This window comes from Equus quagga, chromosome 15 (assembly GCF_021613505.1).
Source record: "Equus quagga isolate Etosha38 chromosome 15, UCLA_HA_Equagga_1.0, whole genome shotgun sequence".
Taxonomy (NCBI): Eukaryota; Metazoa; Chordata; class Mammalia; order Perissodactyla; family Equidae; genus Equus; species Equus quagga.
In genome coordinates, this window is record NC_060281.1 from 48,766,590 (window position 1) to 48,783,858 (window position 17,269).

A 17,269-nucleotide genomic window follows, 5' to 3' on the forward strand; every position below is an offset into this window, starting at 1 on the left:
TAAGGAAAAAAGATCACTTATAAATGAATGTTTCACAGCAGACTTCTCAAACTGTAATCAAGAATGAGGGCAAAGTAAGACATTTTCAGATAAAAATAGAGTTTTCGATCAGCGGTCCCTAATAAAGGAACTTCTAAAGAATGTATTTCAAGAAAAAGGAAGATGATTTTGGAAGATAGGTCTGAGATATAGGAAAGAATAGTGAGCAAAGAAAATGGTAAACCATAGATAAACCTAAACAAACAGTGACTATAGATTTACATCAGTTATCTAATTTGTGGGATTAAAACTGATAGAACAAAGATGCTGGATAAAAATAGCATATGATCTGGAAGGCAGATTATTAACGTTAAAGCATTGTATTACTTGTGGGGAGTGTGTAGATACTGATTAACCTTAGATTTAAAGTTAAATGTGGAGGGTAGACTTTCAAGGGTAACCACTAACGAATAGAGTAGTGTTTATCTTTCAAACCAGTAGGAGAAGAAACTAGAATAATGAGAATGAATTCAGTCAAGCCAAAAGGGGGCAAGAAGCCAAGGGAACAAATCAGAATAAACGGGGAGAAAAGTAAAAATAAATCTAAGTATCAGCAATCACAGTAATTGTAAATGCACTAACCTTTACTGTTAAAAGACGCGTAATGAGAGACCTGGAAAAAGAAATCTAGCTATAAGCTGCTTATAAGAGACACACCTAGAACATTTAGAACACAGAAAGATTGAATATAATTGGATGGGAAAGATATACTAGACAAGTACTAAATGAAAGAAAGCTGATATAGTTATATTAATCTCAGTCAAGTAGACTTAGAAAGAGAAAAAAAGCAGTATTAGGAAAAAGAGGATCACTGTATAATGATAAGATTCATTTCCCTAAGGGGGAAAAAGTCTAAATTGATATGTGCCTAATGAAAGTCTCAGCGTATATAAAGGACAAATAGAATTACAAGGAGAAAGTAGCTAAGTCCATAATCAAACTGTGGGGATTTTAATACATTATTCTTACTTGACAGAAAAAAAAATAGATAAAATAAGTATGGATATAGGAGATTTGACTAATGTGATTAACTAACGCAACTGCATGGACGAGTATAGTATACTGCCCCAACAAATATGTAATGCAAGTTCTTTAAAGCATACCTGGAACACATGAAAATTGATCATGTAAAAATTGGGCCTCAAAGCTGTTTTCAACAAGTTTCATATAAATGAAGTCATACAGAATATTCTCTGATCCCAGTGCAAATGAAGCTGAAAGTCAATATAGGAGAACAATTTTCAAAAATTCCATATATTTGGAAATTAAAAATATATATTATGAAAATTTTATGGTTCAAGAAAGGAAAAGATATTGAAAATTTTAAAATAGAACTAAATGATAATGATTACTATGTGTAAACTGTAGAATTTGCCAAAGTCTACTTAGAAATTTTACAAAGAAAAAAAGACTGAAAGTTAGTGAGCTAATCTAACTTAAGAATTTGGAAAGAGAGCAGAATAAACTTGGAAGGCACAATGAGAGATAAGAGAAGTAAATGAAATTGAAAATACTGTAGAAGCTAAACAAAGCCAAAAGTTCTTAGAAAATACTTATAAAATATGGTAGATAAATCTCTGGTGATGTTGATCAAGGAAAAAAAAGCACAAATAAATAATTTTAAGAATTAGAGTGTAAATACAATTATAGCAGAAAGCAAAAAGATGAGTTTATGAACAATTCTATGACAAATTTGAAAAGTTAGACAAAATGGCAAAATCCTGGAAATTTTTACCAAAACCAATTCTAGAAGCAATACAAATCCTAAGTAGTCTTATAGCCACTAAAGAAATTGTATTAGTGATTAAAAAAATCTTTCCACTAAGAAAGTACCAGGTCCACAGAGTTTTATAGGAGAGTTCTGTCAAACTTTCAGTGAATCTACCATTTCAATGGTAGACAAACTCTTGTAGAGAATGAACAAAGAGGAAACAAAGCTCAGCTCATTTCATGAAGCTAGAATAACTTTAATACTGAAATGCAACAAGGAAAGTATGAGAAAGTGAAATTGCAGTCCAGTCCTGTTTGTGAATACAGATATAAAAGTTATAAGCAAAATGAAGGCATTCTCTCTCGCCTAACTTCAATAATCCATCTCCGAAAATCAGATTTTCTGTGCAAACATTCTACCAGGAGCCTATTTCTCATATTCTAAATTGAAAAAGTTATAGTATGTTAAATGTCAATCCAAAACCCTCAGCCACCTTCCTCAAATTCTGTAGTGTATGGCTGTGTTGGCAAATGAAGTCCAGCAATGAGTAAAAAACAAAATACCCGGGTTTATTCCAGGATTAAAAGATTGGTTTGTTATTAGGAAATCTTTTAAATGTGATTGACCATATTAACGTAGTAAAGGAGAAAAATAGATGATCATGAGATGCAGAAAATACATTCAATAAAATTGTCTATTCAGAGTAAACCATTTTAGCAAGTTTTTAATAGAAGATAACTTCTTTGTTCTGATATCTACCAAAACCTGCAGTATTTGACCTGCATTATGTTGTTCCCATATTCAACCATCTTGCTAAATCCTCTTGTTCCAATAATTTGTATTTGGGAGTGGGAGTTGTTTTGTGTAGATGGTAGGTTTTGTTCCTTCTCTTCCAGTCTGTACAACTTTCATTTCTTCACGTCTTTTTATACTGATAGAACCTCCAGTATAACATTGAATGAAAGTTGTTGAAGATCTTGGTTCAAGTTTTGACTCCATCAAACTTAAATGTGAAAAGGAAAACTATACATCTTTTAGAAAATGGTAGAAGAGCTTTAAGACCTCAGGGTAGAGAAAGACTTCTTAAACAAGGCATAAAAAGCACCAACCAGAAGTAAAATTATTAATAATTTTTATCAAAGCTTCTATTCATCAAACACCACCATGAAAAAGTTAAGGGGGGCCAGCCCACTGGCGCAGCGGTTAAGTGCGCACATTCTGCTTCGGCGGCCCGGGGTTTGCCAGTTCAGATCCCCACTGAGGACATGGTACCGCTTGGCAAGCCATGCTGTGTCAGGTGTCCCGCAGATAAAATAGAGAAAGATGGACATGGATGTTAGCTCAGGGCCAGTCTTCCTCAACAAAAAGAGGGGGATTGGCAGCAGTTAGCTCAGGGCTAATCTTCCTCAAAAAAAAAAAAAAAAGAAAAAGTGAAGCAAGTCACAAGCATTTCACAAAACAGAGGACAAGTGTTCAGAAAATATGAATAACCCCTACACACCAACAAAAAGAGGACAAAAACCCAATAGAAAAGTGAGCAAAAGATATGATCAGGCATTTTACAGAAGAAAAAATACAAGTAGCCAATAAATATGAAAACGTGTTCAGACTCAATTAGTAATTAAAGAAATACAAATTAAAACCACAAATTTATACTCATTAGATTATCAGAAATTTAAGAAGCCTTGAGTGTTCTGTGCAGATGGTCATTATTCGCAGATGACAGTTTTGTTTCTTCCTTTGGAAGAAGCATGGTGAGGAACAGCTGGAACTAGGGGGTGTAAATCGATTGGTACAATCGCATTAGGAAAGTGAGTTGGCATTGAGTGGAAGTAGAAGTTGCACATACCTTTCAGACAACAGTTCCGCTCTTAGGGATATTTTCAGACACTGCATCCCAAGCTTTCCCCTGATCATATTGGTATGGCACGCATTTCCTCTGATAATATCATATAATAAATAGATGAGACTGCGCGAAGTCAGAGGTGGCTAGGCTCCGGAGATCTGGTTACTCCAAGCCCTGTGGCGCCTCGCTGGGAGGTGAGGAGATTAACACCTCGGACACATCTGTCACTCACTGTGAAACTTCCACGTGTGCACCAGGAGATCTGTGGGAGAATGTTTGTAGCAGGTTTCGTTGAAACTTTAGACAGTCCCAAAGTCCATCTACAGAGTAAAGTGTAGTATTATTTGTAAAGTCAAATACCATACAGCAGTGAAAATTAGTGAACTACTGTACCTATGTGTATCAACGTGGATGGAGCGCACAGTGTTCAAAGGAGACTATCTTCTGTAGAGGAGCTTTAACAGAAACTATTCTTTTGATTGTAAGAAGTATTTCATAATAAAATATGTAGGAGAAAGAATTTCCTGTAAGATCGGTTGTTGGATTTATGCTATTTGGGGATCTTAAGTTTTTTCATAGTTGAGGTACTTGGTTATTTTAAGACCCGCATCTGATCAGAAGTGCTCCGTTGCTTTCCAGAAATACACTACTCAGCTTTAAAAATGAAAATTTATTTTAAAGCCCTCTGTTGTATTGTTGAGGCATAATGTAAATATTTAAAATGTGTATTTTTATTATGCATAGTGTTAAACCTGTCATGTGTTTATTTTGTCAGACTGTGCTCATGTGTCTTTGGTGGCCTTTAACCAAACAGTTTCAACCTTCTGGGCCAAACAAATATACTTAAGGGCAATTCAGTCTTGTTTGACAAATTATTTTATTTTTTTCATTTATTTGTTTATTTTTGGGTGTACATCATAATACATTTCGAATTCTGTGTAGATTACATCATGTTCACCACCCGAAAACTAATTATAGTCCATCACCTCACATGTGAGCTTAATCACCCCTTTTGCCCTCCCCCCACTTCCCCTATGGTAACCACCAGTCCAACCTCCAATGCTATGTGTTTGTTTGTCATTGTTTTTATCTTCTACTTATGAGTGAGATCATATGGTATCTGACTTTCTCCCTCTGACTTATTTCACTCAGCAGAATACCCTCGAGGTCCATCCATGTTGTCACAAATGGCGGGTTTCATCATTTCTTATGGCTGAGTAGTAGTCCGTCGTGTATAAATACCACATCTTCTTTATCCATTCGTCCCTTGATGGGCGCCTAGGTTGCCTCCAAGTCTTGGCTATTGTGAATAATGCTGCAATGAACATAGGGGTGCAGGACAAATCATTTTATACTCATCTACTTTAAAGCTAATTTTTACTATGTAGTCTTAAAATTCAGAGCAACATCATAAAAAACAAACAGCTATCGTCAGTGGTAGCTTTGTTGTCTAGGCTTTTTCTACGAGTCTTTTTACAAGTTCTTTGATTTTTTTTTTCTCCCTTAGCTATATATAAATGAATAAATAGTTAATAATGACTTAGGGGTTCGACTCCGAGGGCAGCTTTTTAAAGTTAGACTTCCACTGCTTGTCATTCTTGTTCTTGTGAAAAATTTGCTCGCCTTCACATTGAACTATTAAGATTCGTGTTTTGTTAACTTCACTCTCTTCACGTTCCAGCGTGGCTCTCCTCCACCTGTGGTACAAAGTGAACTGAACTGGGTGTTTGGAAATCCTAGTTTCTGCGTAAATACATTCTGACTTTGGGCAGATAACTGAGACTCTCTGTTTTTAGTTTTCTCCTATAAAATCGTGTAGAACACCACTTCCTCTGCCTACTAAATTAAGCTGTTTGGAAAGCACATGAAATAATGTGCCCCAAATGCTGGACTGTTGAGTTATACAGACAGTCAAGTTCTATTTTTAGCCATCTTGTGAATCATTGCTGTTCCCTGCTTTTTCTTCATCCTCCTAACTTCATTGTCCACCAGAAGGAATTTTGGAATGAAGCCCTCTGGGTTAGTCTTGCTACTTACACTTGATGTCCCGGTGTTATATCTGGGTTTATTCAGAATTGTTTACTTGAAGGTGGAAAAATTGGCCTTTTGGGTATAACTCATTTCTTATCATTAAGTGAAGTTTAAGTCCAGTTTTTCAGAATCCCTCTGCTGCCAGCTTTCCACTTTTCTTCTTTCTTGACACAATCCCTAGAATATTGATTAAGGGCTTAAGTGTCAAATTCCCTGGGATTGAATCTAGGGCCGCTGTGGGCCTTGGGAAAGTGACTTAACTTTGTTGTGCCTCAGTTTCTTCATCTGTAAAATGGAGATGGTAATATTGCTCACTTTACAAGGCTTCTTTGTGCTTTAAATGAGATAGACGTAAATTGCTTAGCACAGGGCTTGGCATGTAGAAAATACTTAAAATGTTTTAGTGTTATTACATAATTATTGGTAGTGATTTCTGAGAATCCACTCAACTCCCATTCTTTTAAATTAAAATGATATTTTAGTGTATTCTGATATATTCTTTCTGCATATACTTCTTATGTTCTATATTCAGAATATTATTTTTTAATTTTGTGGGAAGCTATGAACTAAACTGTAGTTAGGTTTTAATATTTAATTATATTGCATTTTGATTTTCAGTAAGAAATGGTTAATATCCAAATAGTTTATTCTAGGTTTTTCAAATTATTAGCCAGAGTAATTAACCAGAGTAATTAAGATTTAACAGACTTTTTTAAAGACATGCCCCTTACTAGGGAAAATATATTTATCCTCAAGTCAACCCTGTGGTATAGGAATTATTTTTTCTTTTGTAGAGTTTAAAAACTGAAGCTAAGAGAATTTGTGAGATCTGCTGCCAGAATATAAGCATCAAGAGGGCAGGATTTTTTTTCTGTTTTGGTCACCAGTGTGTCTCCAGTGCCCAAAACCGTGCCTGGCAAATAGTGGGTGGTCAGAGAAGTTTTTAAACTACTTTTAATGAATTTTGTGAACACAGATCCTTGTTTCAAGCCTTAGTTTCCATATTATTGCATCACAGCTATATCTCTTAACACTGCTCAGTATTTTTTAAATTACTCTTAGGGATCTTTTAAAAACCAGTTGGCAGTAGGCATTTTTAAGTAAAAAAAATTAATGAGAAATTCAGCTTGGGTAAACCTGGTGTCACCTCCCCAGCTCAGTTGAGGCTTGTATCTGAGATGCTGTGCTTATCTCTGCAGTGTCGCTGCCAGACCACAGGGAGCTGTGGGAGACGGGCACAGAGAGGAAACTCAGCAGCTTTCCAACCTCTTTGTCGTAGCTTAGTTCTTTTATTTCAATGTCGTGAATCCCCTAGAATATTAAAAATGTAGAAAGGAGAATAACCTAGTACCACATACAAATAATTTTACATCTTATTTTGATATTTTTATTCTTTTAAAGTTCTTTCTTGATGTTAGTGAGATTCAGTAAGACTCATTTGTATTCATGTTCCAACTCTTGAAGAGTCTTAAACTTGGGATGTGTAAATTGCCTTTTATATATATACATGTAGCTTAGCTGCAAACTCTGCTTTACATATAACATTCAAATGCATTTTCTTTTGTTATATAATGAATTTTGCAATCTTTATATTTCTTGTACAGAATGTGGGTATCGATCACAGTTCTTGCTTATCATTGGTGATGTTTTCAAAAGATGACCTCTCCTTGCTCCTTCTAAATCTTATTCTTGGCCCTTTCGCCTCCCACGATGTTAAGACTAAAACAAAATTGTCTGGGAGAAACTGATGTCTGTCATTTTCTTTACAGCCTTCGGGAAAAGTTAGAATTATTTTAGGCTAGTCTAGTATCTCACAACCCTGCTATTAGGAACCCTTTACATCTGAATTCTTTCCTTGTTAACATAAATCCTTGTCTCCTTTTTCTGGAATTGATCAGTTGCTTCAATAATTCCTTCATATCCAGATACCCTTTACCTTTATGCAAAGTGTCCCTTTTTAAATGTAAATTGAATCATAGTGTATTCTAAATGCATCAGGGAACTTTTCTGTTAAAAGAATTCCTTTTGTAAAGCAAGCAATTACCTGTTAATTTTATTTTGGGTTGTTTTTGTTTTCTTTTCAATTGTTAGTGGTAGTTTTTGTTTTATTTTTTTCTAGATTTGAATTTTCAAATACATGGTTTACTTAAAAATAGGGTATACTTAGAAGTGATTTCTAAGGTCATTTCTGAACTTTCTCTTCTCTGGGTTAAGATGCACTGAGACAAGCAGTAATTTGAGGGTTTCTGCGCTGATAAGTTGGTTCTTTTCTAAGAAAGAAAACAACTTCAGTCGTCTTTAGAGTGTCCTGTTGTCTGCACTCAGCACAGGGGTTTTTAAAGATAACATTGACTAACTCTCATTGTGCTGCCTATAATTTCTTTGTGCCTAAAATCTGGTTTTGCTTTACCCTTGCCCTTCGGGATTGCAGCTGGTGGACAGCGAGGTGGTTATGCTTTCAGCACACTGGGAGAAGAAGAGGACGAGCCTCATCGAGTTACAGGAGCAGCTGCAGCAGCTTCCAGGTTTAATAGCGGATTTAGAAGCCATGACAGCAAATCTGAGTAAGTTTTATGTTTGTATCTGTACAGTACTTTTAGGAATGAAAATAACTTGGAAAGAACTTGGTATAATGTCAGAGCTTTCTAAGAATGTATTAAATTCTTGGTTAACAGGATTTTTTTTGGAAAGCAGTGAGTTCTAGTTAATTTCATATTCTGATTAACAGATGAGACAGAAAAGGATGTACAGTGTACAAATGGTTTCTAAAATATACCACTAACTTTTTAGGCCTCAGTTTGGCTCAGGAAACATAATTATAATTTTGTTGATTCTTAAAGTGACTCAGGATTGTCTTTGTGACATTAGATCTCTGTTTAAAAGTAAGAACGTAGCAAGTAAAAGGGATTAGAGTGACTGTCCTCACTGTAGGATATACTCTGGAAGTTGTTGCTTTTCTTTCTCTCTCTCTTTTTTTTTTAATAAATAAAAGTATGCTTGCCAGGTTGCAATTTCTTATCCTTGGTTTTTTTTTTTTAAAGATTGGCACCTGGGCTAGCATCTGTTGCCAATCTTCTTTTTTCTTCTCCCCAGAGCCCCCCCAGTACATAGTTGTATATTCTAGTTGTAGGTCCTTCTGGTTGTGCTGTTGCTTTTAAAATTAGGTCTGTTTAGAACTTCAAGTCTTGAAATATGCTTTTTTTCTCTTTAAACTGGTGAGAGATCAAACAACTCGAGTTAAATGAGAGTAGCTGTTTGGCTAAATTTATACCTTGTGGAAGTTGATATTTATTTGCATTGGATTGAAATATGCTGATATTCTTTATTTCTTGTGTTTATATTCAGAAAATTAGCTTTTATTTTTTTTGTGTGTTTGTTTTTTGTTTTGTTTTGTTTTGAAGATTTTATTTTTCCTTTTTCTCCCCAAAGCCCCCCGGGTACACAGTTGTATGTTTTTTTTGTTTTAGTTGTGGGTCCTTCTAGTTGTGGCATGTGGGATGCTGCTTCAGCGTGGCTTGATGAGTGGTGCCATGTCTGCGCCCAGGATCTGAACCAGTGAAACCCTGGGCCACTGCAGTGGAGCGTACAAACTTAACCACTCGGCCATGGGGCCAGCCCCAGCTTTTATGTTTGACAGTGCAACATCTTAAGATAATCCTGTGGCTTACTGTTTTCTGACCAACTTAAGATCTTAGTGAAATGAGAAGTATGAGCTGTCTACACAGGAGATACACTTCTTGAGCTAATTACCTTGTCCAGTCTCATGAGTAAGAAATTCCTGTTTTTCAATATTACCTTTTTCCAAGCAAAACACAACTGGTTTACAAAGCAAATAATTAGCAAATCATAAAACAGTTTTTTTGTGTGAATGAAATTACCGGCATGATATTCGGAATGCTGTTGCTGATAACAATAGTTAATATTCATAGCACCTACTATACGTCAGAGACTGTTGAGTGCTTTACAGACGTTATCTTTAATCCTCATAAGAACCCTGCAAAAGTGGCTTTTATTATTCCACTTTACAGATGAGGAAAGTAGGGCTTGGAGAGGTTGTGACTTGCTCAGGGTCACGCAGTTAATAAGATGTGGGCCCAGGATCCCAGGCCAGTGATGTCGTCCTCAGTGAGCGATGAAGCAGGTAGGATGCCAGCCGTCAATAGGCCTCGTGAACCGTAATCTTAATGCCCTGGCTGGGACAAACATTTGCTGATGTTGGTGCTTTATTTCTGAAGGCAGGGCATGGAAAAGAGACTCTGGGTCTTAGGAGAAATGTAAGATAGCTATGGTTGTCCTCTGCATTTTTTCCCTTTTGCTGTTATAGGAATCATCCTTCTCAAGCCTTTGATAACTAACTGATAGAAAGAGCCTCCAAGATATTTGGAATTTTCTTTTTAGCGAGTTTCTTTTAGCTTATCTTCCTGCATCTCTTTGAATTGCGTGCTTCTCATTGGTTGTATATTTCTTTGCAGAGATATTCTCTTTTGATAACCTCCTCTCTTTTTTATTTCTAGCTGAGAGTAAATTCTGTTTATAGATGTTCTTTGTTTGATACCACCCTGCTGATTAAATGCATTTTGCTATAATCACTTTCGTAGTTAATTTTGCTTAGGAAATGCAGTTTATATGTCTTTCTTAAAGTAATAAATTTATTTTCTTATTATAAAATAAATATATTTATTTCTTAAATATGTATTTTAGAATTGTAAATAGAATAAAATAGAATTGAGAATATTTTCACTGTCATTTAGGATTCTAATATCCAGAAAAAGGTTTGATATTTAATGATGGATGACCTTCCTCTCTAGAAACTGCATTTCGGCTTCTTAAACGAGGGGAGCAGGCCACTCCGAATGAACATTTGAATTCTCTGTCTTTACTAATCTGAGAAAATCAACTGCTAAAGGCAAATTAAAGCGAAAGGATTCTCTGAAATATTATTCTGGACAGGCAGTCACTTCCAGATAATTTGAATCATATTTTTTTTCTAGTCTGTGTCTGATCTATGTTGAACTCTTTTTGGAGAGTTAATTCAGTTTGTTTAGAAGATACCTCGAAAATCTAGACGGTTGGCTTTTGTATTTATTGCCAGTCTGAATTACCATTAGCATTTGAAATATGTGCTACCTTTGTGTTTTAGTCGATTGCTGTTAATTGCCTGACATTTATGCTTAGTAATGAATGACTAGCTGTAGGAGATGGCAAGTCAGAACTGGAATTCCAGAGGCCTAGTGTTTGTTGGCCTAGAATGAACTCAGAGAGGTGTTTTGAAATTGTGAGACTTTTAGATAAGTAGCTCAGGCTTCTTGGAATCAGTGCTGACATTACTTACAGTAGGAAAATATTTTGAATCCAGATTTGGTGGAGTAGGTTGTAAAAACATATATCCATATCATTAATGTATTTTCTGAATTCATGTTAGTAAGTTTATGCATCATTCTAGCTATTAGAGCAGTTAGTGTTTTAAAGGTTTTATTTTTCCTTTTTCTCCCCAGAGCCCCCGGTACGTAGTTGTGTATCTTTAGTTGTGGGTCCTTCCAGTTGTGGCATATGGGACGCTGCCTCAGCACGACCCGATGAGTGGTGCCATGTCCGTGCCCAGGATCTGAACCAGCGAAACCCTGGGCTGCTGAAGCAGAGCGCGCGAACTTAACCACACAGCCACGGGGTCGGCCCCAGAGCGCTTAGTGTTTTAAACGTTTGCTCACATACTAGATTTTTAAATTTTTTTGGTAGCCTCAGAATAGCTCTTCTCATGACCTAAATTCTTTGGTATAATATTACAAGGTTTAAGTAGTCAAGTAGTAATAAAAGATAAAAATAACAGGAGAAACTAGTAACTGACCTACATTTAGTCACAGGCTTCCCCTAACTTCTTTGAACTTTTTACCCTTTCCCTGTGGGATCTGATACTGTCTGCAGTCAGTCCCTCTTTTTTCCAGGCTTCTTCACTCTTATAGTTTTGCTTTGCTCTCTAGAGGATCTTCCCTTATTAAAGAGTAAAGGATTTATATGATGTGAACAATTTGGACCTTTGATGATGCTTTTAGCTGCGTTATCCTATCGCTTAAAGATGACTCCTGATTACTTGATCCCTCAGGAATTAAGTAAGAATAGATAATCCATTCATGTTGGTTTTTGTTTAATGGGGTGTGATCCATCCAGATTACAAAAGCCAGTTTAATAGGTAATTACTGGTAAGACTTGTCATTTAAAAAAGAAATGCTAAAGATGTGCTGAGACCTGGCAAACAAGAGCTATGGACTGACTCTGAGATCTGGGTTTGGATCCCAATTCCACAACTTCCTGCCTATGAGGCCGCCTGCGGGTCCTTCACTGCTCCAAGCTTTAGTTCTTCATCTGCACAATGAGGGGGAGAGTGCCTGCCTCACAGGGAGTTTGGAGGGCCGAATGGGATGGCAGCCGTGAAGCTCTCAGCACAGTGCCTGGTACATCTGCTGTGGGCCATGTGCTCTGTGTGGGCTCTGGGGCTGCAGCAGCCAATAAGACCCGGTACCTGCCATCAGGATGCTCACGTTCCAGCGGGAGCCTCTCTAACCTTTACAGGTTTACAAAACTACTGTTCTTTGACAGAAGGGTTTGGATGGATGTTATGCAATTTAGCTTTTACTGTACGGCAAAATAGTTGAGGATGTAAAACCACAGCATGAAATGTGGTGAGACGAGGAGTGTAGTATTCCGTGCATTGAAAGACGGTATGTAAGGATAAAGCAGAATGTTGTCATCCAGATTCTATACACTTTCTCATTGGGTGTAATAACCACAGCATGCCTTAGGTCGTAAAACTCATACACTGTTTGGAAAGTATTTGTTGAATTCTCTTGAACGTCCACTAGAGGGTAGTCTAATCCTGTTCCTTTATTGAAGTTTAAAATGTCAAGGGCTTGTCTGAATTTTCTCTATCGCTTAGTTTATTTTATATGACCTACTTTAACAAGACTGTTAGCTTCATCTAGAACTGAAGATTCTGTTACTTCGTAGATAACAAAGTGCTATAAGAGAATGACAGCCATATACTGGGTTTGCAGCTCTCTTATGATCTGACCTAGCCTGATGCATTATTGTTTTGCTTTCTTGTAAACGCAATTTGAGAGTGTATCCAGCAGGGAGACTGTCACAGCTGTCAGTGTTTCTTGAACTAGATTATTTTATTGTCCAGGTCACTTTCTGAGATTAGACCCTTGAAGAGTCACGTTAACTCTCCGTAGACACCTTTTAGTGTACTATGCAGACCTCATTTGTTCCATAATGGCTTTGGCAAGTTAATGCACTTCTTAAAGTTCCTTATTATCATACCATCATTACCGTATTACCTTATGACAAAAGAGTAGCGTAAGCATTTGAAGAATGCTGCGGTCTTTTAGTACCTGGCCTCTCTGACCTATGGGTTTGCAGTCAAAGATTTCTTTGTTCCTTGAGGCTAATTATTTTTGTTAGAGAAGTACTTAGTAAGTGTGAAATTATTAATTTTAGTGTGCCACTCCATCTTTCATCTGTCAGTGGCTACACTACAGATAATATGTATTTGAAACAAATGGCACAAAGGAAAATTCCAAACAGAATCCCTCTTCCTCTGGGACCGTCTTTTCACAAAGATTTGTGAAGCTCTTTCCTGCACAGCTGTCAGGCGTTCCCAAATGGCTTTTCACAGTGAAATTCCACCTATCTTTTCCACTGATCACTAAATGAGACATATGTTGTTGTTACAGTGAGCAAAATGGTGAGATTTGAGCTTCTTGTAAAGGTATATTTGTGTCCATGGAGGCATGCTAGTGTTTTATGTACATGCATTCTAAGTTTGGTTACCAAATTTACTCAGATACACAACTCGTTTTGGAGCAGGAAATGAGCAGGTCATAATGAGGAAGTTAGATTTCTGCCCATTAAAATTCAATATAAAATATTCAGAATACACATATATATGCTTATAGTTATTTAAAGAGGTTTTTTAGGTTTTATAATATAAAAGGAAGAAAATTTATTTTTGTCAATACAATTCTTTTGTATTTTATTACTGATTTCATGCCTGTTGAGTTAAAATGGGGGTAAAAATTTAAAATGGAAAATTTCCATTTATTCTCCTGCTTTAACTCACTGATAATGGGGCCTGGTTTGACACACTAAAAACAAAGTACCATTGTGTTGTTTAATGTTTTCTAAGTTCTCTGCCCTTTTTAAATTTATTCTTTTACAAAATTTAGCATGATCTCCTAATACATAAATCAGATGAACATGAATCATAGATTTGCTGTCTTTGATGTTATTTTACGTTTCCGGGAGAGAGACTCATTCTATCACCAGAAATCATTCTTAAGTGAATTCTACAGACTAGGTATTAGGGGATACAAAGATGCAAAAATACAGTCCTTACCCTTAAGACCCTTACTGATTCCTGAGAAAGATGAGAGTGCAAGTAGTTGTGTAAAGTCAGTCAGGATATAAGTCCTGTGTCAGGTCAAAGGCCTGTGGAAGCACAGAAGAGGAGGTGAGTTCTGAGGGCTGCAGGCAGAGAGTGCTGACCTGAGCCTGAAAAGGGAGCTCGGGGTTGGGCGGTGGAGGCAAGAGGAGACCTCTTGGGACAAGCCGAGGCAGGGAGGCAGGAGCAGGCGGGACTCTCGGAGTATTGAGTGCTCCTGAAGGAACACAGTGGTAAGATTGGGAAAGTAGCTTGTGGCCAGGGGCGACAGGCCCCAGAATGCTAGGTTAAGGAGTTAAACTAGACTCCTAAAGTACTCGGAGGGCTTTGAAACTTTTTAAAGGGAAGAACATAAATATGAATTTGGCGGTAGCAATAGAATGACCACTGACTCTCCCTAGCATTTTAAATCTAGATTTGCCATTCAGCACAGAACGTGATGCTGTTGGCCTATTCAAAAGGATGTATGGTGTGTTTCTTTGTCATTAGTAGGTCCAGCTTGCTACTAAACTATTCATATGTTTTCATCAGGCCCCCATTTTATTAACTGAAGAGTGAGCTAGGGCAGCAAGTTCAGTTTGTACCTAGAACAGAATTTCCCTCCATGAGAAATTAATTGGCCTGCTGAGGGATCAAGTTCGTTCAAGTTCCTGGCCTCATTAGCTCTGCAGTCAACCAACAGAGCTGGACTCTAAATGGAAATTGCCATCTGTCCTAATAAAAATAAAAAAGGTAAAAAGAACATACATGTTTCCAAATATAGAGTAATTATTGACCCCATTACATGTTTTCTTTTTAGAAAAATCATTTGAAATTTAATCCCCCTCACTTATGAGGAATCTTAAGTCTAAGAATGTAGCCTTGACTAACATTTACAGGTAAGTAAGTTTGCCAGAAAAAAATGAAAATTTTATTAACATTTTGGTCTGTTAGATCCATAGGTGTTGTTTACAACATGATCATTGCTGGTCTACACAATTATTGGTTTTAAATGACTTTTACAAAACTTAGCTAAGCTTTACAAAATTTTTTCGCTGCATTTTTATAGTCGGTCAATTATTTACTTACTGCCAGGTGCTAAGTTAGCTACTTTACCTACTTTGCCTCAGTGAACCCCTTTGACGGCTTTGCAAGAGGTGTATCGTTAGCCCTCTTTTCACTGGTGAAGTACCTCATCGCCTCTCGTCTCATCGGTGAGGGGCTGCGCTGGGTTTCAAGCTCGTGCCTCGAAGCCCTGGTCTTCACCAGTCCCCCATATGCTAAAGGTACCATGCTTGATACTGAAGGAAGCAAGTAGCTTAGAGTTAACTGGATTCCATATTAAATTTAATTATTCTGGTTCTTATCACTAATCAAAGTGAAATAGCCTTTTAAATAATCCTGTTAGCTATGATCATCTTTTAAGACCCTGTCAAACTAATTTTGTAACAGAATGAGCTGAATCTTGCTTCTTCAGGGCCAATAGTACTAGCTGCCAGGCTAAGTCTCCCAGTGGTTTTTCCATTTAATATAATAACAAAAAATACTTTAAATAGGAACTAGTATAATAACATCATTTTGCCTATTTTCTCCTGCATAAACTCCTAATGTATCTTTTATGACATTATTAAAAATCTTAGATATAATTTTTCATTGAGCAAAATTTAGATTTTACAAATTGTTTCAGGTTAGGCTTTCCATAATCACATATAGTAGCTGTTTTATGTGGCCCCTAAAGAAAGATTCAAAACCTTCATGAACTGCGTTATTACCAGCCTTTTCCAGACTTACCGGTGGTTTACAGTGATATAGCAATATGATAAAAGTCACAACCAAAAATGTTTTTGAAGAGGAGTGCTAAACAACTTGTCATCACATTTTTGCTTTTCAGTAAAATTTTATTTTCCCCCGAAACCCATGTCTTTAAGCCCTAGGCCCTACCAAATAGAAGAGGGAGTTTTTATAAGCATAGACACTTAGTAGAGTTAAATTTTAGGATTTTAGAAAAATGTGAATGCTTCTGGATTTAATAGATCTTTAGATGAAAAAAAGATTAATTAAAAACAGGCCAAAATTTGCGTCTTAATAAACCTAAAAGTGCAAGTTGAAATTCGAGGAGTTTGTTCCTAACCTAGATGCTCCAAAAGCTAATTTAGAAAGTTATATGAAAATCCAGTGGATAAACGAAGGAATTAGACACCCCATAATTGCATTGTGGCTGTTTACTTGAAAGCAAAGCTGCACGGCCAGCCTGCTCCTTCTCTGCTGCCCCTTCCCCGTTGGATGGGTGTGACTTCCAGACTTGGGAGTCAGAGCTCTGGCTGAGCCTCTCCCTCATTCATGTTAGGTGCCACTCCTTGAGTTCCCACCGCATCTCATGCCCAGCTCTGTCAGGTTGTGTTATTGTTGAAATATGCCTGCCCTCTAGGTGAGGCTCTTTGAGCACAAGGACTGTCTTGCTCATCTTTGTATTCCAGTGTCTGGCACATGTGGTGAGTGTTCAGTACATGGCTATGAGGCTGTTTGAGTTCTAAAACCTTTGACCTCTAAAACTTTTCCGTTGTCTGAGAAAACAACCAATCCTCGCCCCTACAACTGTGAAGTCTTGGTTTACTTAGTACCCTCTCAGTCAGAAATGATTGCAGTGTAAGAGGTACTCAGTGCAGATTCCTGATGGCCCATGTCTAGCTGGGTGACCTTGGGCAAGACACTGAATTAATTTCTGCAGGCTTTGGTCTTGAATCTTAAATGAAGGATTTGACTAGATGATCTCCATGTTCCAAAAAAGCTGCCGAGCTCTGTGGCCTCCAGGCAACGTAGAGTAGTGGAAGACCAGTAGACGAGTGAACAGAGCTCAGTCTCTGCCCACCAACCACTGACTAGCCCGGTGACCTGTGCTTACGAGTATTTGTACATCTCTACAGTGCCTTGAAGATTTATGTATATGGTGTGCTGAGGCAAAACAAATGCTAAAGTCACTTGAAATCTCAAATATTAAATTATGTTCAGTATAATTTGTGTTAATTATCTTTTGTTGTGTTCTCATTATTTGAAAATTGACTGTTCATGTGTGGTATATGGGATCATTAGGCTATTGCATTAGATTAATCAGAATATTCTGTTTCCTCGTCATCTGGTTAATAAAGTATTTTGGGAAGTTCCATCTTGAAAATGTTTGAAATATAAAGATATACTCAAGTTAATTTGAAGTATGTTTTAATATTGG

The 17,269-nt window shown here is 37.0% G+C and overlaps 1 protein-coding gene across 3 annotated transcripts in view; it reads left to right on the forward strand.

Moving 5' to 3' along the window:
- The window catches only part of DTNBP1 (dystrobrevin binding protein 1), a 118,329-nt gene that overhangs the window by 21,974 nt on the left and 79,086 nt on the right, over window positions 1–17,269 (forward strand). For all 3 annotated transcript variants that reach the window (XM_046641243.1, XM_046641241.1, XM_046641244.1), the window contains exon 5: window positions 8,059–8,191. In XM_046641243.1, coding sequence (XP_046497199.1) covers window positions 8,059–8,191 — 133 coding nt within the window. The remainder of the gene's footprint in view (window positions 1–8,058; window positions 8,192–17,269) is intronic.